The sequence below is a fragment of the Perissodus microlepis genome, chromosome 23, assembly GCF_051167445.1.
Source record: "Perissodus microlepis isolate ML-2025 ecotype Zambia chromosome 23, ASM5116744v1, whole genome shotgun sequence".
NCBI classification, from domain to species: Eukaryota; Metazoa; Chordata; class Actinopteri; order Cichliformes; family Cichlidae; genus Perissodus; species Perissodus microlepis.
The window spans coordinates 39,903,301-39,930,774 of NC_140482.1; the positions used below are offsets into that span (position 1 = coordinate 39,903,301).

The following is a 27,474-nucleotide window of genomic DNA, read 5'->3' on the forward strand; positions in this document are numbered from 1 at the left end:
GTCTAAATTAACAGACTATTACAAACTTGCATCGGTGTCTGTAGTAAGTGGTGGTACCTGCAGTGTCTTAACCATTAAACAAGCTAATGTAGGGCCGGGATATGACTAGTTTGTTGAAACATGTCTGCTGCCAATGTGACTGCACATAGCCACAGCCGCTATAAACATGCTGAAAGGTCAATCTAGCTTCTGTAGTCAGCAGCTGGAAGACTCAACACAGACCCAAGATTCAGTGTAACGGTTATCTAAATGTTGTGTGTCCTGTTTGTAAGCCCAGAAAAAGAAATTAAATAAAATGACGACCTTGAGCTTCAAGCTAATGTAAGCGTAATGCTATAGCATAAAGCGACTAATGCAATGATGAGGTTGTTAAATTAGTAAAAATACAGTAAATATATCCAACATGAATCATTTATATTTTTGGTCTAAACATAATTAAGTCTCACGCCTTTCACTTGTTTTAGAAGGATGTTCAGTCTTTTAAAAGCAGTCATATCAAAATAACAGAAAATAGTTATGTTTTCTGTTGAAACTCCACCCCCCCCGTGTGTTCTGCGAGGGAAAATTCACTGTGGCGGTCCGCCATTTTTTGTCTTTGCTTCGTTTACGTTTGGTGCTGAGCTTTACTTTGTCGAGGTAAACTGAAAACTACATGTTTGAGAGGAAACGAAGAGAACATCCATTAGATGGGGAAGTTTTTCTCATGAATTGCTGTTGAGCAACATAATGGAAAAAACAAGTCATTCCTTAAGTTAACTAACGATTTTTTTCAGTGTGTGCCCAGTCACATTCGCTTGCTTTTTCTCAGTGAATACAGACTAACAAACTTGTGTCCATTTAGTTAACTGGTTGTACCTAAAATGTTTTAGTTAAACAGTTAAATAAGCTAGTTTGCCATGGGGTGGGCTCTGTGTGTGTGTGTTGGGGGGGGGGGGGGGGGGGGGGGGGGGGTCTTCACTAAAGTCGCTTTATTTAGGGCATGACACCTATGCAGTACTCATTAGGAGAGGAAGTGCATGACGTGGGGCTTTATTTCATGTTCTGGGGCAGTGAATGTAATGTACTGATAACATGTTAAAGACACAAAAACCCAACAAATTATTTTAACTGATTTATAGAGAGACTGAGAGGAGGGCTTAAAGAGATAAAAATAATGACAATATAAATATGTTAAATTTATTTTTTCTGTATCGATATATGGTGCTTATCCCTGCTGAAGGGCAGATTGGTGTTGCTTCAGAACAATTCTCTAGCGCTGTTACGTAGAGGTGTTACAGTTAAGGTTTTAATAACATTATTTTATTTACTAGTGAAGATTTGCATATGTTATCTCACATTCTGTAAGGTAAATTTTCTGGAAAGGTCAAATTAACTAATTTAACTAAGTATTAATGAAAGACCTTGATGTGTATATGACAATAATAGATGTAGTTTCTGGGTCATTTGGCAGAACTGCAAAATGGCCAGAAGGAGGCAACTGCTGTGGTTGCAAACAGGCTTTGGGTGGTATGGAAGTAAGGGCAACTATGGAACTGCTCAGCAACATGGGACCCATAGCTAATAAATAGTAATATGACAAAAAATAACAACTTTGTGTGGATGTAACCTTGTGAGATTTGAGATTTTGACAGCATTTTTATGTGACAACTTCTCTTTTTAGATAAATGCAGAGTTTAAGCGCATTACCACCATGCCACTGCACTCCAGATTACTCTCGCAGATAGATGTGCTATCTGACAAACTAATAAAGGTCTTCAAAAGGGGAGGAGGACAAATAGGAAGAAGACTTCAGAACATTCTGGAGCCCACGGCCCAGGTAAGAAAACAATTTATTTGTGTATACACTTTAGGGAAAATAATAATTTTAACAAAATGCTGCTTGTCACTCTATGCCAGGAGTATGTTGAAAATCACCTGGGATTTTCACAATTTACCATGGGTGCGTTTTTTTTTTCTTCTTTTACCTGCATTAGAACTATGTGTGGAGTTCATAGTTGAACACCTCTCTATGCTCTGACAGTATTCTGCTTCTTTGCATGGAGATTTCACTTCAGAAATGCATTACCTTTTTAAGCATTCTGAGGACTCAAATCACATGCTGTAATGAATCCATTTTTGTTCACCTAATGTGTTAATGTTAACATTTTTTGGAATAGTGACACAGATTAAAATAAGATTTGGTATAATGTTCTTTGACCAGTGTTCTGTTTAATTAAATTTTGGAATTCTGCATTTTCTAGGCCACAGATGAAGCCATTATCCAACGATCTAATAAGGAAACAACCATGGGAATTTACATCATAAAGTCAAGAGATGCCAATGGCAGCCCTGAGGACATCGGGATAGTCCTTGAAGGCCAGAGAGTCTGGCAGGATTTGGATAACTATACCCTAGCAGCTGCAATGCTGTTTGGACTAATGTACACTTTGAACCTCACCTACCCACTGGAAAAGTATACCTTCGAGGTATTATAGAAACTGGTTATGGAGCTCAAAAGGAACAGCCTTTCAAAGAAGGCCCAGGTTTTCAGGACCAGACTGTACGATTGAACAGTTTTCCAGTTATGATGTGGGAACAACATGCTTACCTCTTCGAATATGTACCATCCTTTCTTTTAAGCCAGCACTGGTAAAGTTGCAGTACATAGTGAAACTTATTTTTCTGGCACTTTTCAACTTGGGCCTTTATTACTGCAGTTTTCACTTTTCAAGCCATGGCTCTTTTAAAAAAAAATTCAAACTTTGAATGTCCATTTTTCTCAATGGAAATGGTGCCTTGCACCAATTTCACCAGTTTGCAATTTTTTTCCCAAGGTGCACCACTACAAACAGATTGCATCGTCTAGTATTAGTGATTGTGATGTTTAGTGATAGAAGCAAGCCAATACTAATCAGTTTAGGTCTCTTGGTTTTGTGCCTGTGGGTTATAATGTTATTTTAAGTCTCTTCTTTGTGTCATTTTAATAATTACACCCCTGTTGCCATATTACCTTATGGCTCTTACATTTAAAAAACTATTTTTTACATAAGCGCGATGTCATAAGGCCCCACAATGTTGAATTCAGGTTACAGCAGATAACTTTGAGGAATGTTGTGGAATGTTTTTCAAGAGATGCATTGTACAAATATGACTCATGTATATTTTGGAAGCCTGAATTGAAAGTCCATTGTTACAACTGTGTAGTATTTTCAAAAATACAGGTCATTGTTCAAAAATGTTTTGCTTATTTCTTTGATTGAAGAGAAAGTGTACAGTACATACAGTAATATCAGCCTTAATTTAGTTTTATTTATTGAACACTCAATTATATATTAGATTATATATTATATATTAGAAATTTGTTATAAAATAAAATAAGCTTACCATAAAATAATCTTGTCAATATAACACATAGTAGTCCAATACAATTAACACAAAAAGTTCATGTTTGATAAACAAGTGGTTTCTATAAATATTTGACCGGAATGAAAAACATAACAACAACATAACAAAGTCATGTTCATGTTACCAGAAAAATGTGTGCAGGTATAACATAAAAAACTAAGGTTAACCAAACATAACTTAATTTCGTGCAACCGATTACAATAATTTTTTTATGTTTATCCCACTGATTATTTTTTTCAGTGCAGATCATTTGTGACATTTGTGTCACCATGGGCTCTTATGGGTTAGCTCTGTGGTGTATCATTTGCTATTTCAAATTACAAAATATGTTTTTCTTTAATAAACTGTGAGGGATTGGGAAATCTTTTGTTCTTTCGGGGGAGGGAGAGCTGAAGTTAGTTCTCACAAGTAAAGCAACTAATAGAACTAGGAAAAGACATTTTTTGCCAAATAGTGCTCTATGTATGCCTTTGCCCTAAAGGAGAACAGGTAAAGTCCCCAATTTGGTCGCAAAACTGAAGCTTGTGTATTGCAAAATAATAAAGGCATTATGACAGACACAACAACAGAATAGTAATTGGTTAAAAAAAACAGGGAAACATTCCCACAGACACATCACAGGTAATAGGCTAAATTTCAGGGCACAGGAAAGAATTTCCTATCAAAGCTGCTGTGATTTTCTGGAGCTGTTTATTTGCCTTATTTTATCTTAAGACGTCATTTGCCCTCCCTGTGTTTTCCCCATATTTTTGTCTGAACCTAATCTTTGCGTATTATCATTTATTTATATGTATATATGCATTACTGGCATTGTCTAAACATACAAGAGTCTCTTTTTCCACACCAACTCTCATCTCACCACACACCCTGCTGGGCCAAAGCCTATCTTAATTAACACTGGGATTTTACTAGATAATTGTTGGTTTAGTAGGACCTACACGCTGGTTTTGACAGTAATTAAGTGTTGAAGTTGAGGCTGTGGCCCCGGCGCGTTAACTAAAACGAGAACGTGTCAGAAAAAGATGATGTTATCAACTCAGGGTTAACTGAAAACGATATCTGTCATGGTCAGTTGAGTAGAAATTGAGCCACATCAAGCAGTGGCACAGTCTGTGTGTGTTTATATGTTCTGCATGCCTGGGTCTGGGCCAGTGACCCAATCGTTAGTGTGGTTATGGGTGAGTAGCCGTGGTTTCAATGGCTCCACACAGACACATACACACAAGGGGTTTGCTGACAGATGCTTTACACAGTACAGGGTTACAACAGAAGAATAGAAAAGAGTGATTATACCCTGTCCACCGCCACCATTGTTGTGAAAATACCATAACAGGCAATTCAACACACACTGGTATAAACATACATGCACATTCAAACAGATGCTGCACCTCAACGACTGTTTAAAAAGCCCATTGAGAGACACTGAAGTTTACATTTAGAACAAAAGGGACAAGTTAAAGAACATGTACCATTTCAAAATAATATCCGCCCCTCTTTTTTCCTAATCACTTTAGGTCACTAACATTTTCTCTACTCACCCCTGGGCTCTCTATCCTCTCTGCCCACATAACCTCCCCCACTCTCATCAGCACCCCCACCTGGTTCATTTCAGGCTGGGCTGGCAGTGGCTATGGAAACGTTCCAAGAAGGTGGCCGAGTCAACAGAGAGCCACAGAGGCCCTTCTCTCAACCTTAGTCTTTGGGGAGTGAGGCAACCTCAACTCCCTGAATGAACGAAGAGGAAAGCGTGAGAGCAGAGAAAGTGTTTGTTAGATTTTAAAGAATTATGGAAAACTAAATGTTTTGTTTTTGCAATGCTGGCTCGTGTTACTTTTAAAGTGATTTGAACGACCTCAAAAACGCCAAATCATCAGGGTTAAAGCTCTTGGCAAAAACGTAGGATTTCCGTATTAGAAAATGTGGCTTATGGTGTATGTCAGTGCTCACCTCAAGACTGAGTTGTTTCCTTTTCACAATTTGTCATTTCCCGCAAATAGACTTTGTATGACCTACATTAAGTTTAGTATCTCTGTGGAAATTGATTGTAAAAATACACTTTTTCTGTATTTTGTATATTTGCAGGAAATGAAAATAAGCACAATTTTAAAGTGACACACACTCCATTATATCCATCCACCCATCTGCTTAGTTGTAATTGGATCAGGCTAAGTAGGTTATTTCAGACGTCTTTCTCCTCGGCAATGTTTTCCAGTTTGTTTTGCAGGATCCCAAGATGCTCCCAGTTCAAGCACAGGGTCTTGTCTCACGTGGAGCAGACTAGTAAACCACTAGGCAGATATCACGAAGAAGGCATCCAGATCATCAAGCTACATCAGCTGGATCCTTTCAAATGCACCTCAGCCCACTGTCAGATCTCCTCACGCTTTCCGTCACTTTCACATGGCTGACTGCTCTCACTGAAAATTCTCCCTGCTCGTTTCTGCAACGGCATTCTTAGAGTCAATACAGCTCATGGCTATACTGTAGATGAAAAGCTAAGATCAGTCTTCAGTAAAACAATACCCATGATTTCATGCTAACATGGTAACCTAACGTGGCTGAACTTTATATCTCTGGTTGTTATTGAAGTTTACATATCCCATGATTCATCACATGAACATCAACTGAAAATGTAGGTGAGGACAAGACCAAATGATTAAGTAGGAGCAGGGAGAAGAAAAAAACATGTAACACTTAACTCTCTGGTGCTGAGGGTAAAATAGCCCGTGTCCATTAACACGCATACAGCACGAGTGTGACTGCTACAAGTGTATATCATAATTATCAGTGTCAGTGTTAGAATTCACTTTGTCTCGCAAATACACACATACATAAGTAGAGTGGAATCTCGCGATGGGTGATACAGACACATGTTTATCATTGAGGGGATTGGTTGGATTCCTTTCATCTGAAAATGGCTGCCTGTTCCCTCGCTCCAGACCTGACCTCTCAGCTGCCTTTATCTTCCTCTTGCTGTCTGTCGGTCTCTCTCACTTTCTCTTGAGCGCTCTCCTGCTCTCCGTCTCTTACATTCTCTTTAGTACCCTCTCACTTTATCTCTGTCTTATTTTTTGATTTTTTTTTCCTCTCCAGTGTCTAATTCTGACCCTTTAACCTGAATCTGACTTTACGCCTGTTTTATTCGTCTTCATGTATTTCATTTTGTGTCTCTTCCACTCGAGTCTAATCCATCTGCTTTTCATCTGAGGCCAGATAGATGAGAAGAGAGAGAAGCTGGTGGTTAAGGCAATGATGCAGTTAAGTGGGAGGTGTGTGTGTGTGTGTGTGTGTGTGTGTGTGTGTGGGAGGGAAATGGAAGGGAGTGGGGAGGGGGTGTTATCCCTTACATTTCCAATCAAATTCCTAAATATTATTATCCCTGACTGATTGATGCCTGTAGACAATACGCCTGTGTGATTGTGTGTGTGCAATTTACCCATCATCTTGGAGTGTGTTTATGTAGGTGCATTCCTGCATGCATGTGTGTGAAGAAATAAGTGAGTTATTAAGCTTCACCAGGGATGTTTGCCTTCTCATAATAAATGCACACAGATATTTGGCACGCTCCAACACCAACCCCCAACCCTCGCACACACACATGCACACAGCAGTTCTCAGTGCGATGAGCTGTCAGTCCCTGTTAGGCTTGGCATTCTTGTTAGCACGCGGTTTAGATCCCCTTTCAGAGGAGCTGAACTCAGGACCTTTTCCCCTCAGCACTTCCAAAGAGCGTTAGACGCCAGTGCTGGCAGAAAAGCAGCGAACATGAAGGAAAGAGGACAGACAGGAAGTGAGAGCCAACGAGCTCTCATGATATCGGAGAGTTTGTATTTAATCATTTGTTGAAATAGCTTCCATTCTGCGTGAGTTTTACAATTCCTGGTGTTCAGTCACAGTCTCAGAGCCCACTTCCATTTTCTGCTCAACTAATTGTGTCTTCACCCAAATTGCTGCAAGTTCACCCTTGAGTATATCAAAGGCCAGAGAAAGAAATGAAGCTTACCAAAGCACATTTACCTTATGAATAATGTTACCTTAAGTTTCAATTACATTCTTTCCAAATGAGCCCCTGAAGAATCCACTGCTGATTAAAAAGAATCTATTTGTGTTTCTCTGGGAGACAAAGTGGACTAGAGTTCCTTTTTACAAGAGCCAGATCAGCAAGTCCACCTGGGTGGGCAGTGGTACCCTAAAAAACCTGAATCCAAACCAGACATCCTTCAAAATGATTTCATCCACAGTTCCTCGTGCACTGATGACTGCAAGCGATCCAAGATAAGCATCTGATTTGCGAGAAATGTGATTCAATTGAAGGGAACATCTACCATCCCACAGACGTGCCCAAATATCTTTCCAAAAGTTGGCATGCTCCCAAACAAAAAAAACCAACAAAATCCCATCTCCACAGTCAAAACTTAGCCCAAGTGAAGACAAATGGAATTCCTGAATCAACTTGCAGACTAAAATCAGACCTCGCGTTCCGAATCTCTCTGTGGGTAAGGTGAGGCGTGAAGAGATTTGAGGGCTTTGAGGATTCAGGATTCTTTATTTTTTTCACACATAAATTGAAATAATAGGATACTGACAAAATTCCACAAACTGATGGATTCAATTTTGTGTTGTGATGTCGAACCAAGGCACAATGTACATTCCAAATTCCTTTAATTTTAAATATGTTTATATTGTCTATTCTGTAAAATAGTCAGATGTCTATTCATATTAATGTACAGAATTCACCTGCTTGCTGCTACTACTGCACATTCACCCAATGTATATACTATTTATATATTTATATATATATATATAATGTTCTTCCTCTACCCCCCCCCCCCCCCCCCCCCCATTTTTGCACATGTCGAGGAGCGTGTCAGGCTACATTTCACTGTGTGTTATACTTGTATAACTATGCATGTGACAAATAAAGAACCTTGAACCTTGAACCTTGAACCCCCCCAAAAAGAATTAAGTTAATTTACTTTAAAGCCCTAAACCAATCAATTTCTACAATAAGTGATTTAGTAAACACCAGATAACATTCCTTACTATGCACAACACAAGTAACATGGAGAGTAAGAAATTTAGAAATGGTTGCATAAAAATCTTTGGAAACTAAATATAAAGGTAGAATTACATGAAAAGCAAAGAACTACAGTTCAGAAAACTTAACAAAGTTTCTATTTAAGAATCTGAAAAATCAGAAACCAAGAAAAAACAAAGACAACTTTTTCACTTTTAGTTTTCTTTCTTTAGCATTTTGACTTCTTCCTGTAAATTTATGTAGTTTGATTTTTTTCCCATCCTCTTTCCCATCTTCATCACTCTAATCTTCTCTTCACATGGTTTCCAAGGAGCCTTCCCGCTTTTGTTTGAATCAGGGGCCATTTTATCTAAACACCAGCAGGGATGAGGTAAGATAGTGTAGTTTGTGTAGTACTGTATATATGACCCGACCAGTTCCTTTCTTCAGAAATCCTCTTCTGATAAACATAAAAAATGGATTCTGGCTCTCTTTCAGTTTTTAAACATTTGGAATGAAGCAGTATGCTTTTCCTCAAATATGACACAAAGGTCAATTAAATAGTTTCCAGATTCATTTGTTGTTCCTTCTTCTGTCTTATATCATTTGTAGCATTTGGACTCAATAGCTCATTATAAAAATCGATTGATCATGTTCCAATTTCATGACTTTTTAAATGTTTCTTGCAGAGATGCATGACGCAGATTCACAATTAACAATGTTCTCATAAACAACAGCAATTCCATCACTGCTCCTGTTTGTATCCAGAACTATAATTAGTGGGCGATGTTTCAATCACCTGTTAGAAGCATACAATCCAGTTTACTGCTAATAATGATATCATTAATAATGAAAGTGCTAGATGTAATATGGAGTCACAATGGCATTGGTGGACTGAGACAAGGTGAATGTAATGTGTACAAGAGCAGCAGGTCGTTGCTTACTGGCTTGTTGTTAGTGTCTGGTCTGTTGTTAATTATTATCTTATTATGGTAAAGTGGTTTGGGAACATTATAAAATGATGTATTAGCAATTGTAAACTGTGAGAAGTTCAAAGGATCAAACATTGTTGGTTCTTGTCATAAAAGGACGAGATCCCAATGTGGTAATTTATAATGTTTACAGAGGTTCCTATCGCCACATGAGAGGCAGTTGGAATAAGTGAAAACCGATTAGGGCTGGCATCAAGATCCAGATGATGTCAGTATGTGCAAGGGATCAATGTTTGCCAAAAGCACGGACTTCATTCTGCTGTAAATGCTCAATTTTAGAAAGTGTTTAGCTAAAACAACTTGTTTTAGAAGTTGAAATGCTGCACCAAGGCCTAGTATAAGATAAACAAGTAGTCTTTCGAATCGTGAATCATGAAATTACTTTAGTTCAATAATAATATGGAGCTGGAGGTTATTGTAATAGGTTCTCTTTGACAGATATGACATGAGTTTTGTCTTGCTGTAGGAAATAGTGAACTCACTATCATGAAGGAAAAGATTCGATCAAACAAAAGTTTAGTCTAACTGCAGAAAAAGGCAAGACAGTGGCACTCCTTTTGGCCATCAGACTTTCTCTTGTATTTGCATTGGACAGCACTTGTCAACAGCATATTCACTCAAGTTTAGTCTGACTGAGTGCATAACCAGCCGGCTGAACAGACATCTATAGATAGAAGAGCATCACTGGCAATTATGTCTGTGATTTCCACATAATTGAAACGTCATTTGTGTCAGTCTCAAGCAAAATACCAAGACCTCAAGAAAAATATGAGGCATGACCAAGATAAATGAGGTTGGAGTCAGAGAAAAGACCACAATGTTAAATCTGTGATCACTAATAGCACAAAGCACAGGATGAACTTGAGTCCTGCAGCTGTACAGTGACTGGGCAGCAGCGCTGCAGCAGTGGTCAGCTGGGACCTCTTGTCCAAACATTGTCGTCACTCATCCTTTCGCCATCCCTCCCATCCTTCAGCATATCCCTTCATCCATTCCTGCATCCCACTAAATACCCTGGCTGTTAGCAGGCATTAAAAAGCCATTCGCACTGCTCTCAAGTGCATAGGTTGGCCGTCACCACGACTCACTACAGAGGCTTTGACGGGCTCTGGCCTCTCTCTCGCTCTCTGTCTTTCTCTAACTCTCTTCCTCTATGTCTCTCATGCGCTCTCCCCTTTGCATTTTGGCATCTGATAAAATAGTCTGTGTTTCCATTCCAACACTCACTCGCTCTCCATGAGCTTTTCACAAAGATCTAGCTTTTGACTGTCAACAATGGCATGCATGCCTGCACCGCATGTCTGTCAGGCTCCTGTCGGCTGCCCCGGGCACTGACACTATTACCTGTGAGAATCAACAGCAGAAAAACCAATCAAAAACACTGGATTTGTTCATGTCAATCCAGAATTGGCTCACACGGAGAGCAGACCATATTTTCTGTATTATCAGATTGTGTTATGTTTCATAGCAACATGACGATGGAGGCCTCATCCATTAGAAACTGTTTATTGTGATGGTGTGTTCATTTGTTCATCACTGACTGATGTTTTTTAACACTGATACGGCTGTCAGGAGGATTCAGAAAAAAATCTGAAAACTGTGCCCTGTGTTGTACAGTACTAAAATATCACATTTCTGTTTTGGAGATTGTGAGTGAACTCTTTTGTGGAGAGCTGGAAAGGGCAAAAATCCTTCAATAACAAACCTCTGCTCTGCGTCAGTCATCTCTATCAGAGGATAGGGGGTCTGTAAATACAGTATTTCTAAAGCAATTTATAATTATAATGATTTATAATATATGTGCTAATCTAAAAATATGAAATAAAAAAGTAATAAATGACAGAAATAGCAACTAACTGTGTCTAACAACAATGAATTCACAGTCTGGACTAAACTACCAGTTTAGCAGGTTTTAATTACATTAAATACATCATTTGCAGATGCTTTTCAGTTCACTATAATAGCAAAAATAATATGTTTTATATTAATATAAAGCATTATAAGGAATATGACGAGCTGTCCTAAAAAGAAACGAGTAGAACGTTTTCCATTCTAGTAGCCGTTAATACACTAGACATTTAAAACATGTGTAAATGATTTCTGAACAAGTTAAAACGCCATTTTTTAAAATTCCTGTAAGTAATGACTTATTAGAAAGAAGTCTCAGAAAAAAATAACACAATCCTACGCTATAAGGCAAATGTGGATTTACACAAACTAGACACTTCTAGCTATGAAAGGGAATATACATGTAAAAGGTTTGTTTTTTTAAGGGCAAAATACTATGGCCACCCACACTTGGTGGTATATTATGTGATGTTGTTACTACCTGAAGGCAGGTGGTTTGGCACTGAGTTGACAGGGGCATCAGAAACCAATAACGGCATGTGCTTACACATCGACTTTCTTCAGCCAAGTTAAACTCATGTATCTGAATGGGCTCGTACAGTGTGTCCATGAGATTTCTTTGCGGCTCTTATTCTACCTAACAGTCTTTGATTGTCTGTCTCCTCAGCTCAGCTCCAGGAATCCTTACTTGTGCATCATCTCTCTGTTCCCACAGTCAACCTTAGCTGAGAGCAGTGCTCAATGGGGCAGTTCCTTTACATTTTTACAATGAAAAGCTGCTATTTCAGTGTCAATATTAACTTTTACTACTGATGATGGCAATATCTTGAAATGAAATGTAGTCTCCCAGTCTACAACTAATCCTAACTTAAAAGTGACGTATCACAGTAGGACAGGGAGCCTCTGTATATCTGTTTGTTATAGAATGTGGTCAAGCTGGTAATTACATACATTACATTTTGTTTGTGATGTTAGCATGATTAATTGCAATAAATCACAGACATTTAGTACACTGAATAGAAATTCCAGCCAGAACCTCATAGATCTGAAAAAGAAATTTGGAAATTCCTCCACTGTAGTTGCTGCAGGACTTAACTTGCTTTTATATAGGAATAGAACCAGAATACAACTACTTGGCAACCAGCTGAGGCATGTCACATCCCCTATTGCGTTGACTGAGTTGTACTCATTGGTGCAGAACAGTTATTTGCAAACCTTTGCCAATCTGAACGTGACTGCAGTCACACCAAGTCAGACCCCAGTTGTTTGGATTTGGCCCCCACTTGGCAACCTGTGCAATCACTATGCAATTGAAAGTGGTCTTCCAGAAGTTGATGGTCTGGCACCCTCAAACCTCAACCCTGAGGATCTTGCACTCTCAACTCAACAACCAGGTGGTTGGTGTAATTATTTGTAATCTGTCTCTGACAGCCGAACAAATCCAGTGGAGTCACGAGGCTACCACCGATTTTTCCTAGTCGCAATGAGGTTGCCGTCCTATTTTTGTTCTCGTGTGAGTGAGCCATAACCAAAATTACTGTGGTCAGATGCCCCAAAACTGCAATGTGGTTATCCCAGAGAGGACATTGTTTCTGTGTCAAACACTGGTCCAACCGGGCCCTCTCTTGCGCACCAGAAAATGTTTATCATATTACTGAAGTGAAAAATTCATACGTCCACATTTGAACGACAGTTTATTTGGCTGTGAAATGGCTGCGATGAGACAGGCATACGAAATTCACCCATGTATAAAGATGCATGGGGTTTAGATTTAAAACTCTAAAAAAGGATATAAGCTGGTATTGGGAACGAGCTGCAGACTTAATATGAAAGTTTTTAAAATACCAGGCTGATCACACAATGAACTTCTGTTGAGTTTCTGCAGTGCTGGGCTTTATGGCAGTGAGAGCAAGGCTTGTAATCCCCAGTGTGCTTAAAACCACACTGAACCTCTGGAATATATGAGTACAGTGCAGACATAATTCAATTTAGTGAATGAAAATGAAGCATTGCAAGTCTTTGTGTATGGATGCATGTGTTGGTATTAATATATGTGTGTGTAACTGCGCATAAAGACTGCCCGAGAACTCTAGACATTTCCCAAGTGCCCACGACAACAAATTTGTCTGTGACAAAGTCAACTGCCCCACCTGTTCACCATTAATATAGGTTTTACTCCATCAAACCATTTCCCACACAATCCCACATCTGTGATTCACACAAAACACACATTCACCTCCGCAGCCCCTCAGGCTGACATGTTTCCCTGCTAATCTGTTTGCACAACTCTGGTGTGACCACAGGCCAATTACACATCGTCACATGATGCACACCCACAAGAGAGCCCAAGGAAGAAAAATGAGAAAAAGAGCCACCCACTGAGAGAGACCCTCTTTGTCAGCTTCTTCCCCTTCCCACTCACCCCAAATATTCTCCTGGGCTTTTCCCTCCATCCTCACTGTCCTCTTGGTTCTCTCAGTTAAACCATCCCCTTCATCTTCTGATCTCCCACACCAGTTTTGTGGCTGTAATTACAGCTGCCCATCATTTAGGCTCTCCCTAAACAACGGCACCCCTCAGAGACCACAGTCCTGCTACATAAATTTGATTTCTCATCTCATTTACGTTCTGTAAACTCTGCCATATGTTTGATATTATATTTAAACTGTTCCAGTGGACGCCAAGAAAGTGTGTGCCTTGGGAAAGGTAGAAAACTTTGCTGGAAAAACGGTGCAAGTGACTGACAGGTGAAATTAACCGTGATGTGAAAGAACATTTCAGGGGGAAAAAACAATCAAAAGCAAAAATGGAGAAGAGAAAGTTACTTCGCAGCAGCATCCAGTTTATTATTGTTGTCTTTTATTTTGGCACAGGGGAAGCTATCAAGTGTAGAAAGTATTCCTGTGTTACTGTTGCCGTTCTCTCTCCAGTACCACCAAATTGAGCATTTTTATTTTCCTCTTCACTCCCTCTAGTTTGAATTAGTGACATGGAGACTCCTTCGTCTCCTGACTCACTGGGTGTCCCTATTCCTTCAATTTTTTCTTTCTTCATAATCGCCTTTTCCATGCTTTTCTTTTTTTTCCCCTTTCTCCCGTGATAAGGATTGACCGGGTCAGACGTCAGCAGCAGGGCAGCCAATTTTTATTGTATACAGATATATATATACATATATATTTATTATCCTTTTAACACACCAAAGGACAGGAATTTCTCTATAAGCTTGCAGAACGAGAGCCAAGGAGTTCAGCAAATTATTTGGAGATTACGTTCACTTTCATCATTGTCCCAATGCTGTACTTACCTGATAGAAAAGAGAAATAATCCTCATCCATTCATGTACTTCTTAAACAGCTTATCTTGTTAAACCCAAACTTGCAAAGGCTACCTGACTCCATCCTGCGTCGTTATATAGAACTAAAAATGTCACATTCAACTGCAGTGTAAGGGGCACGGAGAAGGGGTTACTGGGCCTAAGGCAAAGTAATGGGGTCATCCAGAGGGCAAGTGCAAGGCCAACCTAGTCCTTCAGTCAGTCTAGCTCAGGAAAAGTTCTGTGAAATCTAACTGGAAAGATGGAACAGAGACCAAAATCTCATAGGAAAACAATATATTTATTAATCGGATGCTTATAGTCTTTGCTAAAAGCTCATTTTTGTATTTTACTGGTATAATCTATTCTAACGAGTTGCAGAATTTGAAACAGAAGCAGATAAATCCCGATGAATCAGTCTGGCTTGGAAACTACTGACAGTGCCTGAATTTTACATGTGTACGCCACTACAATAAATTTGAAATGATGCAAGTGAAGTGCAGACTCTTGGTTAAATTTATGGGTGCAAATAAACCCTCTAAATGCTGTTTTACAGTTATTTCACAGGTATTGCTGCTACTTTGTACACAGTTCCCTCTTTTTTAGGGATTAATTTCCAACTGCATCATTTCAAACTGACGGTGGTGTAAAAAACTGTGAAATCTGAGTCAGCATCCAAAAGTTTCACCTAACTGTATACATGGGTTCACATTACACTCAATACAGTTTTTAGTCTAATTACATAGTAGCTGTGCATCAACCTTCAGAACTCTTTACTCAGGTGTGTTATAAAAATACAACTCAAAAAGGTGGTTAGCAAAGACAGACGCACATAGTCTAGACACTTTTGTTATGTGTAACAGAAAGGAACCTGGCAACAGCACTGTGAGTGGCTGAGAACAGATTTGCAATGGCGAGAAGAAAGTTTGGGCAGAAGGTAGCATTTTTCAAATTAGTGGCTTAGTTTGACCTTTGGAGCTCAGTGTTTGTGCTTTCGCTTATCTCTGGGGTAATCTATCCCTGCAAAATGTTGTTAACAACACTGCAGACCAGAGCATCTGCAGTGTTGTTAATGGTACTGGATCCTTTCTCCTGCTCTCCTGCTTCTTGTCTTTCTTTCCTGCCTGCTTGCCTTTCTGATTATCTGCTTTCTGTCTTGTCTGTTTATTTACCCTCTGGTCCTTACCGCTAACTTACTTCTTGCATGCTTTTCTCTCTGCTGGTTTCCGCTTCAGCTCACAGGTACTCCTCTAGAGGTGTGCAAAGGGAGTAACTGTATCCAACTGTTCAAGGGATGATAGGACTATAGGATTTATGTGCTCCCTAATAAAGTTTATGAGTGGAGCCTTGCTTCGAGAGAGCCAACTGGTCATTTCACCTTGGCTGAGAGACATTCTCAGTCAGAGACAGAAAAAAATATCATTAGAATGAAATTGTTTTTCTGACAAAAACATTACAATTTTATAATTTTTATTCACTACAACCCTGAACTTTTCTACACAAAACCTGACTGATGTGAATACAATGTAACAAGGGTCTCAGAAAATACACAGTCTTTACTCTGACAGCTCTGTGGTACAAAGTCTGTGAGATGTTCTCATGTTAGAACAGTGCAGGTAAATGTCTTTTGAATTCACAGAATCGAACTGTAATCATGTCCCCTGCCTCCATTATGCTAATCAGAGAGCTTGACTAGCTGACTTTTCACAGACAGGATCATTTGATGCATTATATTGTTCTGCTTAGTTTACAAAAATGTCACTGTTGTCAAAGAAAGCCGCTCAACTGCCGTCTTACATCTACATTATTGAATGGAGGTAATCTTAACTCTCACAGGTCACCTACTCCCCTTGAACCAGAAAGTTGGAGTATGAAAATTGTATTTTTGCTGCATACAAATGACTGCTTTCTATATGAGACTTCTAGCAGAAGGAAATCTGTTTTACACTCCACAGAGCCAAGTGTGAATATGTGCCATGTGTGACGCACAGTATTGCCAAAAAATGACGTACATGTGCCCCACAAGTCTGACTGCAAAAACACATTAAACGCTGGACTACAAAAATATTATTTGACTTACAGGATAATGCAGGTAAAGGGTGTGAGAGTGAAAATGAGCTTGAACATGTTTTTCTGAAGGGGGGTATAGAGAGGTGAGCGTTAGAGGGGCAGGGTACAAGCAGAGCTGAAGTGCTCCACTGGGTTGTGAATAATGGGGACAGGGCTTTGGGAGTAGAAAGGAGGAACGGGTCACATTAAAACTGAGTTCAGTGAGAGGGCTCCGCTAATGCTACCTAATCCTGACAAGCCTGCATCACACAACACACACACACACACACACTGTTGCTCCCTACTGGCACCTATTTATGATTGTTGGCCACCAGTGTGTGTGAGAGGTGTGTGAGGTATGTGTGGCTGATGTCACAGGCTGACTGAGAAGCTGAATTCATCTTGGACCACCAAGTATCTGACATGGAAAGTTGCATGCCATGGCACGCTGGCAATCTATTTTTCCATGTTCACCTCTTCAGGCTGATACTGACATGCCACAATGTCCGTTTAGTTAGTTGTCAGGCGCTACTGTTTTACGCTTTGCATGTGTACACAAGATATTTTTATGTCTAATTAGATTTAAGCCCTCTGTGGCCCCCCTTTCTTCTGTGAGGGATTCTGTTTTGAAGATTGCTTTTTGTTTTTTTTGTTAACTTTTTTACTAAACTGAAACATTAATTTATTTGTGTAGACACACATGTGACATGAACCATGCCGCAGAACACAGGATTATGCCAATTCCTAGATGGGCATTAAAATTAGGAAGTGGTCTCTTTAAGGATGGCACTGTTCATATCTGAAGGCATATGAGGGTCAAAGAACAGGCTGATGGCTATAAAAACAAATGATAAGAGTCATATGTTATTCCTTTCACAGTTCCCAGATCTCAGCCCAGTTAAATATTTATGGGGGATTTGTACCACCATGTTCAAAACACCAGGAAATCTCTTTTAAGAGAATTGTTTGTGTCACACTAAAGGTACCTTTAGAGCAGGTGGTTGCCCAACACCCATAAAATCCTTGAGTTATGATAGAAATCATTATAAAATATTGTCTGAACCTTATACAACTAGCAAATCTATTTTGTTTTCTGTTTTATCCCATCTAGGCATGAAGATTAAAGATATGCATCAGGAAAGAACAGAATTATGAGAGAAATTTCTACAACAAAAGTGTAGCTTTTTGCGCTGCTTACACCCTGATCCTTAGATCTAGCAGGGTTAACCTGGTTAAACAAAGGTTATAAAACAACAATGTCCCAAAAGACAACAACATTCCAGAGGGGCCAAGTGGGTCTCTGAGGAAATCAGTCGGTCACATTCCTGTCTGTGATCAATCAGCCTCTGGCCCAGACAACCTGAGATTAACTTCAGCTACCCTGGAAACTACCTGCCCTTCCCATAGAAAGCAACCTCCAGCCTTATGCAAATCAATTTTCCCTTATTGTGATGAGAAAATATCAAAGTTTAATATGTGTGCTTGTGAATGTGTCTTTGAGTGTACCTGCCTGCAGGAAAGTATTCTCAACCGCCATAAGATTTACTGCAATTTCCACAGTTAGGATGACAAAATAATTATAGAGAAGCTGGCTATAGTGTGTGTGTGTGTGTGTGTGTGTGTGTGTGTGTGTGTGTGTGTGTGTGTGTGTGTGTGTGTGTGTGTGTGTGTGTGTGTGTGTGTGTGTGTGTGTGTGATCAGCAGCATTGTTCTGAGTGAAGAAGAGTGTGGAGTTTAGATGAATTCACAGTATGACATGAGGTCTCTACAATTTACCCTGACAGAAACCCTCATTTCTCCACCAAAGGGAGAATGTGGGCGAAGGAAGGAGGGAAGGCTTTGGCAAAATAAATTCAAAAGTATGGAAGAGCGCTTCAACCTGCCGTGCTTAACTCACTGCCTCAGCTTAGCGACAATGTGGTGGAATCATTACCTCAGGTCTTTCAGGTGCTCAGAGGGAGAAGGGACGTGAACTCTGTTGGAAGCAACGAATAGAGATACTGCACCGAGTTAATAGACGAGCACATGGGTTTACAGGTTTTTTTGGTTAGACTGACGTTAACAGTACACTGTTGATTAATGAATCTTGTTCATAAGTCCAAGTTTTACAGATCCAAGGAAAAAAAATCAAACCTGGAAACACATGCGCTTTGCGGTATTCTTATTTATTTAGTAACGAGAGTTTGCTTAACTTTCTCAACTTAAAAGAAACACTGAAATTGCAGCACTTAAGTTCAGTGGATTGATTTTTGTAGCAATATTCTCCCATTACTTCTTGATTGCAGCTTGCTATTGAACACCACAGAAGAAACATTTTGTCTCGCAAAATGACTGTAAAAATACGAACCACGTACAAGAATTGTGATCTATTCTGTTGTCAAGCACGCTGCTCCTGTTTTCACATTGTCCACATCCTGCTTCTGTACCTCCCTCAGCCTACAGAGTTCTGGCCTGTACATAATTGTCTAAGTGCTTCTAGATGGCAGTGGGCGATTTGGTCATTTAGGGGCCTATTAAGTCATTAGTGCAGCAGAGGGACTGCCAGATGATCAGCCTGATATGTGTTGCCTTGCAGTTTTTCAACAGATTCGCGCAGGTAATTATAGCTTCAATGTAAACCACCCTCAGATGTCACGCTTAAAGAGGGAATGCACGTCACCAGCATGCTTTAAAGACAATCTCCATCTCTGCTTTTCCTCCTCCTCCTTCTCTCCTTTTTCCACTCAGCCTATGCGTTTGGATTTGTGTGTGCGGATGAGCAATAGGTTAGAAGCGGGACAACCAGAGCCTCGGGACATGTCAGAGAAAAGGATAGGGAGTGAAGAAGAAGGCAACAGAGACCCAAATAGAGTGAGGAGGTCAGAGGAAGTTAGAGTATAGTGCAGACAGTCATCCTCTGTGGCCAACACAATTTCTTTAAACCCAAACTTACAATGTAAATATTTGGATATGGCTAAGGTTGGTTGCTTAATTCCACCCTTTAAAGATGTGCTGTTTAGGTGAACACGGTCCAAGGAACACAAATCAAAGTATCATTCATCATTTAATATGACGCATGAGAATCTTATTTTGATTTCATTTCTGTAAACCTCGCCCAGCTTTTGGAGCCATTCATTACCCTGGGTTCTCAATATTATATTCACCGCCTATAAATGCTCATCATCTAAGTGCCACGCACAGCCAAAAACTTCAGTATCTCCACAGAAAAAGTCATTCCCTGTGGAAAGGCTGTATTTTATTTTTACCATTTCACTGCTTTTAAATCATCTTCAAAATTGCTGATTTGTATCAGTCTGAATTGGAAAACCAAACACAAATCATATTTAATATCATATAAAGTAGTAGTGACATATGGGAAAAGTCTAAACACTGTTAAAAGGAATGTCTTTTTTTCCCAGACAGACAAAAGTTTCACTTTATGGTCGTTGTGTGTAAACTCAGCGGTTGCTATCGTGTGTTTTTTATTATATGTTTGCAAGCACATGTTGGAAAATCTTAATGTCATCACTTTGCACATTATTTTACCATAAAGAAATACATTGTTGTGATACTTTGGCCATCTCTCCAGGCCTGAAAGTGCCCCACTGTGACCACAGCATGTGTGAGGCTGCAGCGTCAGCACAGCAGAAAGCCTCAGGCTGATGTCTGCTCTAGCAGAGGAATGCCACAGGAGCTGCACTGATTGAAATAGACACATCAGACTGTCACTGCATCTGTAAACAGGGCGCCTCCTAATCGGGAGGAGAACGCCTTCTTACTCAGAGGAAACTGGATTCACCAACCACCCTCCCGTCTCGTAATAACATTACCCAATCTCCTTTCAAGCCCTAAGGTGACGGCACTCGAATCTGTCACCGGTCATCTATCTCTCGCTCTCTATTTGCGCAAGTAAGTAGCTTGAGCTGATGGAAACTAATGGTCAGAGGTTGAACAAGGGACTCCATCAGACTGGTCTCTGTCTGCCTGCTCAGCAGTGCCCAGGCTGACCTCAGCAGACTGCCAGTCTCCTTACCGCTCTGCTGCTTGTGGCTCCGCTACCACCTCCCACCATGACCCATGACCCCCGCCCAGGAGAAAGGCGCCACCGATACGATGCAATTTCTCTTTGACGTGGTCCAGTGGTCACAGCTGCCAAGTGACCCAGGCAAAATAAATATTGTTGCTTATCACAGGCCAGCGCCACCACCAAATTTCCCAAAAGAAGTGTTGGACTAAATCAATTTTTGTTCCATGTCCCAACTCCAAAAATGAACAGACTCTAGGTGCAAATAAGCCAGTGGAGTTTGATGTTGTGCATTAATAACACATGGTACAGTTACTATTATTATGGTGATAGTGGCATTTACTTGATAAGTCATTATGTAATATATGTATCTACCCTTGAGGGAACAAAAGACATACAAAGAGTGTTGGTTATGCAGTGTACACTCTCTCTGCTGACTGCACTGTCTCCAGCCTTTTCCAATCTGCGCTGAAAGCACTTGGTACCGCCCAGCTGTCAACCTACATCGGCCTTCAAAGGACTGGAGAAGAACCATGCACCCTGCCTGCCTTTGTTTCCACAGCCTTAAACTGCCTCTCACAGAGACATCCACACCTCTCTGTCATCTAAAAAGACCAGAGAGAGGTTTCAGACAAACTGCACTCTTGTTAGACCACAATTGTCTAAAGAGGGTTCTGCTATACTTGATATCTCTCTGACCCTCCCACGCTACCACAAACATCACCACTAAACAGAAGATTACTGCTTTAAACATGCCTCCTCCTCCTCCTATTCCAGAGAGGATGATATATTTGCCGTACCACTTTTCAGCCAAAAACTGCTTCCTCTAAATTCATGAGTCACAAAGCAGTGCTTCGAGACCACCCATCTCCCAGGAGTCCACTGTACTGGTACTGTAACAGTGGGACCGGGCCCTCCACTGAGATACCTACAGTGTGATAGATGATAAATTATCAGTGATCACGTTTTTAAGAGCCTCTCTGTAAAGTCAGAGTTATGGGATGGTGTTAAAAATTGACTTTTTATTGGGACCAAATTATCTGTGAGCCAGCCAGGTTTAGAGTAACTCCCATTTTAGCTCTCCCTTTGCTTATGTTTCAGATTAGCATTAGCAGCAACAAGATGCCGGTCACTCTCCATGCAGCTCCTCCACCGTCTTTCCCCTGTTTCTTCCTCCTTAGTCAATGTATCTCTGACTTTCTCTCTCTGGTGTTTCACTTCTCTTTCCCCTGATTCCCACCCACGCATTTTCTGTTCAACTTTTGGTGTATCCATCCTTCTGACCTCATCGCTGTTATAGTCAAGCGTAGAGGGATCCAATCAACCATAGTGTTCAGATTAAATCACAAATTATTATAATTGAGAATAATGGTTTCCATGTCAGTTTCAGTTCAGCTCTGGATTGTTCTCATACATGTCTGGAAGCAAAGGGGGGTTGGAAGCTCTGGAGTCAGTGGTGCCTATGTACAGGTTGGGTGAAATTCAAATTATTTGTGATAAAAGTTCGATTTAATGTGCTTATCTGAATTTGAAAGATCATCATATGATTTTGTTTAAAGCTTTTTCATGGAAAAACACATCTCAAAGATTAAAGTCAAGTCAAGGTTCTTTAGAAACATAAACGCTATTTTCTAAAACTGGACGTGTGCTGCTTCTCAACCATGTTTGGGTGTAATTTAAGCAGTGTTGTTTTTAGGGGCAGTGACTGTCGCACTAAATGCAGATCAACATTAAATACACTGAAAAAAGGAAACATGGATCCCTTAAGATAATAAGAAAATGACACCTGTATGGCACATAATAGACATAAACACTGAAAAAAAACTCCCAAAGGCATTGGCAATATTCTCCCGAGAAACATAATGTGCCTGCCCTAGCTTATTTCTAGGGTTAGTAAAGCTCTCAGGCATGTGCAGGGCATGCAACACGACTTTGACAGCGTAGTTAGGAGGTGCTGATGAAAGAGGAGAGGCAGGAAGCCCGCTGCGTCTCAAATTAGCTCCCGAGCCCTCCGTCCTCTCGCATGGAGGTTCAGGCCCTCACAGATTCTCTTGCATTACTCAGTGAACATGGATGTATGAACCTTTTACATGTACAGCGTGCCTTTGTGTGTAGGCAGTCCACGCAAACATGTGTTTGATTATGAATACTTTGTGAACACACATGACGATTTCTCATTTCAAATTTTGTCAAAAGGCTGCATTAGGGAATAAAAACTATTAGATCATCTTACTCCTTCTTTGAGGCTCAATAGAGTTTTGTCTGGGAACTCACATGCCCTGAAAAATGTTTTACAGCCTCTATTTTAAGTAAGCTGCTGACTAATTCTTTAAATAAAAACATATTTCCATTGCTTTTTACATGATACAATCAATTAAAAATGCATATACACCCTGTGTTTTGCTGATCAAGTAATTTGGTAATTACACTCCTCTCAAATTGCAGTATGAGTTTAGGATTACTGCAGCGAGCTAGACACACAGTCTGCATTAATAAATGAGAGAGAGCGCTCCTCTCTTCTCACCCTCTTCAGTGTGTTATTGTGTACTCTCTCACACCCTTTTTCCAGATTCAGCAGTTAAATATGTTTGTGTAGTGAGGTGGAGGGACGTTCATAACCATAAAGCTGTCTACAGCAGACATGTTTTAATCACTTCTTTCTCCTTATGTTGTGTTCTCCCACATTCTCAGTTTCTTTTCAGCAAAGGTGCAACATGCAGTATATGTGTATATATTTTCATGTATTCAGGAGGATAAACGATGCTCCAACTTCACCAAATTGTTCTTGTAATTTCTTCGGCTATTCCGGCCGTGTACACACAGAAAAAAATAAAGGCAAAGACAGTCATTTCATCCTCTTACCTGAGAGAAGTTGAGTCCATTGAGGGGATGACACTGCTCCTCCACTTGCTCAACTGCCCCTGTAGTCTTTCCCATTCGCTCTGCCTCTTGAGCTAGAAACAGGTCGAGCACTGGTGTCCCCCTGGACCGGACGTCCCATTCTGTGAGTGAGTTTACCATCAGCATTACCCACACAGGCCTCTTCCTCTCCCAGTTCCCTGCAATAGCATTGAACAGGTAGTCAGCATACAGGCCTCGGCCTCGCTGGTCAGCTGTCATCCAATAAGGCATCATGTGTTTGACGTAATCAAGATGGCGTTTGAGTCGGCGGTACAGATCTCGAGGTAGCAGGGTCTGCAGGTTTTCTCCGTGGGGCAGTAACTGGCAGCTGGTCAGTTTGGAGATGGTCAGGGGATCAGTCAGGTCCAGCTCAAAGTAAACATTATTGCTGTCATGGAAAGCCTGCTTGGAGCTGTTGGGAATGAAGTCCCAGACTCGGGTGTAGGGCACGTGGATGGTACCAAATAAGTAAGAAGGTGGGTGAGGAGGTGCCCGCTTTACTCTCCAAAGGAAAGAGTTCATGTCACTTTGCTATAGAAAACACACAAAAAAGAAGAAGAGGAAAACGATTTTAACAGTAAACAGAAACAAAAACACCAAAACCATCATGTTAGAGCTCGCATTAAAACTAAAAGTGACAGATTTTTCCTCTGTTGTGGTTTACTGGCTCATGGGCTCAGGTCAACAAGTTAAAATTTGAAATACTATTTTAAAAGTACACCGCAGGAAGTATGAAGTCTAGTCAGCCTGGGGCTGTGCTGCGAGCACTTGCAGTCAGGGAGTTTATAGAGGGGCCTTCTGGGCTGTAAACAGACCCCCGTGTATTGTTGAGGTGCATACCTCGGTTGCCAAAGCCTCTTTCGGCCTGGGAAGCATTTTCAGGGCTGTGGTGCAAATATACTACACTGGAGCTCATAAAAACCATGAAAGAAACCTGCACTCAATTCTGACCTCACTATGATACTTATATTTGGGATTTTACCTTCTTTTTTTGACATCGGGCATGAGGACGAAACGCTGACAGTCTCAAGTACAGCACTGATTTTGTCTTCAAGGTTTGTGTTACAGTTTTTTACTGTTGTGGTTGTCTTTAATAGAAAGAAATGTCAAAATTGAAATTAAATAATCACAGTCGTTCTAAATGAATATAAGGCTCTACTGCATTTAAAACATGTTTCTTATTAGCTGCTCCGCAAATGTGCTTTGCATGTGCTATGACTTTGATGTTGGCATTATTTAAATATGACAAAAAATAGCTTTTATAAACAATATCAAACTTCTGGCCTCTGAGACACAGTGCAATCAGGCATTTGAGGGATGAAACCCATTACTGTAAAATAAAGTTTTTCTTAGAAAATGTTTATTTCTAAAATTTAATCAAGATTTTCTTCAGCTGTGCTCCACTGCATACTGCCAATGCTGCCTTTGTCATTTCAACTTTTCAAATAGCGGTGCTCTTGTGGTATGTTTCTATAATCATCATAATTAATTACAATTTACATACCGTAATTACTGGCACCAACTTGTGCTAGACAAAATAAATCAAAACGACCATATTTGATTTCAGGGCAAAATTCGGGTTTTGCAGACACACTACGTTTGTTTCTGTGTTTCTAACCTCATTTTCACTCTGGCCAAGGCCACTCGTCTGCGAAGAGTAACGGGAAAGGTTTGGAAGGAATTAATATCATATTTTGGAAGGGCGGAAACTAATAAAGCATTTTGCACGTCCACCGTTAACGACGTGTACTTGGGCCTAACCGTAAACGAAGACGTTTTGACATGGAAAGTGAGACGGTGTTCGTGTAAGACCTGAAAAGAGGCGAGAGCCTCTCAACTAAGGCAGCTTTGACTTTTCTGGCGAGCCTTGACGCACGGGGTTCCTTTTTATGGGGGTAATTACTCTTAACAGAAAACAGAGACCACTGTACTGATGCATTAGAAATCACATGGAGCAAGCCTTCAGCCATATCTGACAACAGTACTATTATAGGACAACCTAATACAACTCCTTAATTATATCTTCAGCAACAACTTGCACACTCAAGTGCCAAGCGTTTTGTTTTTGTTTTGGACTGTTTCTGGGCTCTTGGGCAGTTTTCATGTGCTGTATTTTTTTTTTCAACAGAAAAGAGTGTTGGATATGATTCTTGAAGTCACGATGGCCATTAACTTTCCCCCCGCTCTTTATGTCGAAAATGCAAGAAGTGGAAGTCAGACAGCCGGCTGGGCAAGCACATTAACCGAGCTGGAATATGTCCGGGCTGCACTCCGGCACTTCCTCACGGTCTGCGAGTTCAAGCCACGTCCATAATTTTACCAATATACCCGATAAGTGTTTTAATAAGCCGCCACAGTACTGAAACACAATCACTTCTGAAAGGTCAATGAAACTTTCCCAAATGAAGTAAGTCACCCGTGGGTGTTCCCACTTGCGTTTGTCACATAAACAGCCATAAAGTTGGCAAACGGTAACAGTTTCTCTTGGCAGTCTCCTTCATGTTAAGTCCCCACTCCACAGTTTTACTGCAGTATAAGGGTCTTTCATATATACCTGAACATTTACATAAACATAACGCACAAAAAGTTATTATTATTATTATTATTATTATTATTATAACTTTAAGTTATTGTTGCTATAACTTTAAGCATAAGTAATAAGAAATTGTAGGCTGTTTTCTTTAAAGTCATATCAGCCTTTGCGCTTGTTATAGACAAGTGTCTAAGTCAGAAAAACAGCCTAATGACAAACTAGTCACTGCGCCCCCCGTCGTAGAATCTCCCTCCAAAGTGACCCAATGCTTCAGTGGAGTTTCACCATATTATTCAAAAAGAAGTTATTAGAGAGAAAGGGGAGTTTAGGATGACCAGACAACAAGTGTCACAAAGCCGTAGGGTTGTTATTAGCACCATTCAGTTATGTGGGCTAAATAACGACCTTGTCGGGGCCAAATCTTTGCTTGGAGTTGCCTAGATTATTATTAACTTTCAAATACGCGTCCATCCCGGCGCACACGGAGAGTCACTGACTTAAGAAAGCCCTCCCAACACGACTCACCGACTTTGGAGCGTCGCACTGTCTCGGTCTGCCCGGTCGGTCTGCGCCCCAGGGTGCCACAGCGTGCAGCAGCGAGCTCAGGAAGACCCAGCTGATTCCAGGCGGAACGACCATCCCGTCGATGTTATTGGACACTTGTAGGAGTCAGCTCAAAGCGGACTTTTCTCTCTTTTCTCCCCACTCTGTCCTCTCTGTTATTGCCCTGTTTCCCGTCTCCTTTGAAGTACAAAAAAAAAAAAAGTTACCGGTGGCCTCTGGGCTCACATGTGCAGGTCGGCGAGAGGACCATTCCGCCTCTTCGCCATTCCCGACGCACTCCACTTGTGACTGTATCTGTTTCTGTTCTAAACTTTTCTTGGCTCCTTCCAACCCGGTGCAGTCCTGAAGCAGGAGCTATAAACTCTTTGGAGAGTTTGCGCTCCACGAACTTGGAGCGTCTTGACTGGGAAAGAGGGAGGTGGGACGGTCTGAGTGAGTACCCCACCCCACCCAAAATACACACAGCCCAGGTTCTTTTAAGAGGAGGGAGCACAGGTTCATAGAGAGATGACAGGTTTCCGCGAGTGAAGCAGCTCTAGCCACGCAGACCCCCAAAACAGTGCAGATTGGAATTAATCTTCTCATTAGCTGCTTATTAAGTTAATTTAGTTTACATTTCGATGTTCCTGATATTTTTTTTAATAAACCGAACTCGGGAACTCGTTTTTTTTTTTTTTTAAATTGATCCCAATGAGCTTAAATGAAATCTTTGCTATAGTGGTTTATATACCACAGCCATGCGCTATGATTGGGTATATGTACCTCATTATTATGAGGGGGGCTGTCACCACTAACCAAGAGCCCAGAGGGCTCACAGTACTAGTAGTCCAGAGGTTTGTTTGGTTTGGTTTTCGGCAGAGTCATTTCAAA

General features: G+C 40.6%; 1 protein-coding gene across 1 annotated transcript in view; it reads right to left on the minus strand.

Moving 5' to 3' along the window:
• The window catches only part of trabd2b (TraB domain containing 2B), an 83,716-nt gene extending 56,723 nt beyond the window's left edge, over window positions 1–26,993 (minus strand). Inside the window, exons 1-2 of the mRNA XM_084921982.1 lie at window positions 26,566–26,993; window positions 23,469–24,038 (exon numbers count right to left, since the gene is read on the minus strand). Of these exons, the coding sequence (XP_084778108.1) occupies window positions 23,469–24,038; window positions 26,566–26,679 (684 nt within the window). The 5' untranslated portion in view covers window positions 26,680–26,993. The remainder of the gene's footprint in view (window positions 1–23,468; window positions 24,039–26,565) is intronic.
• Window positions 26,994–27,474: the final 481 nt, after the last annotated feature.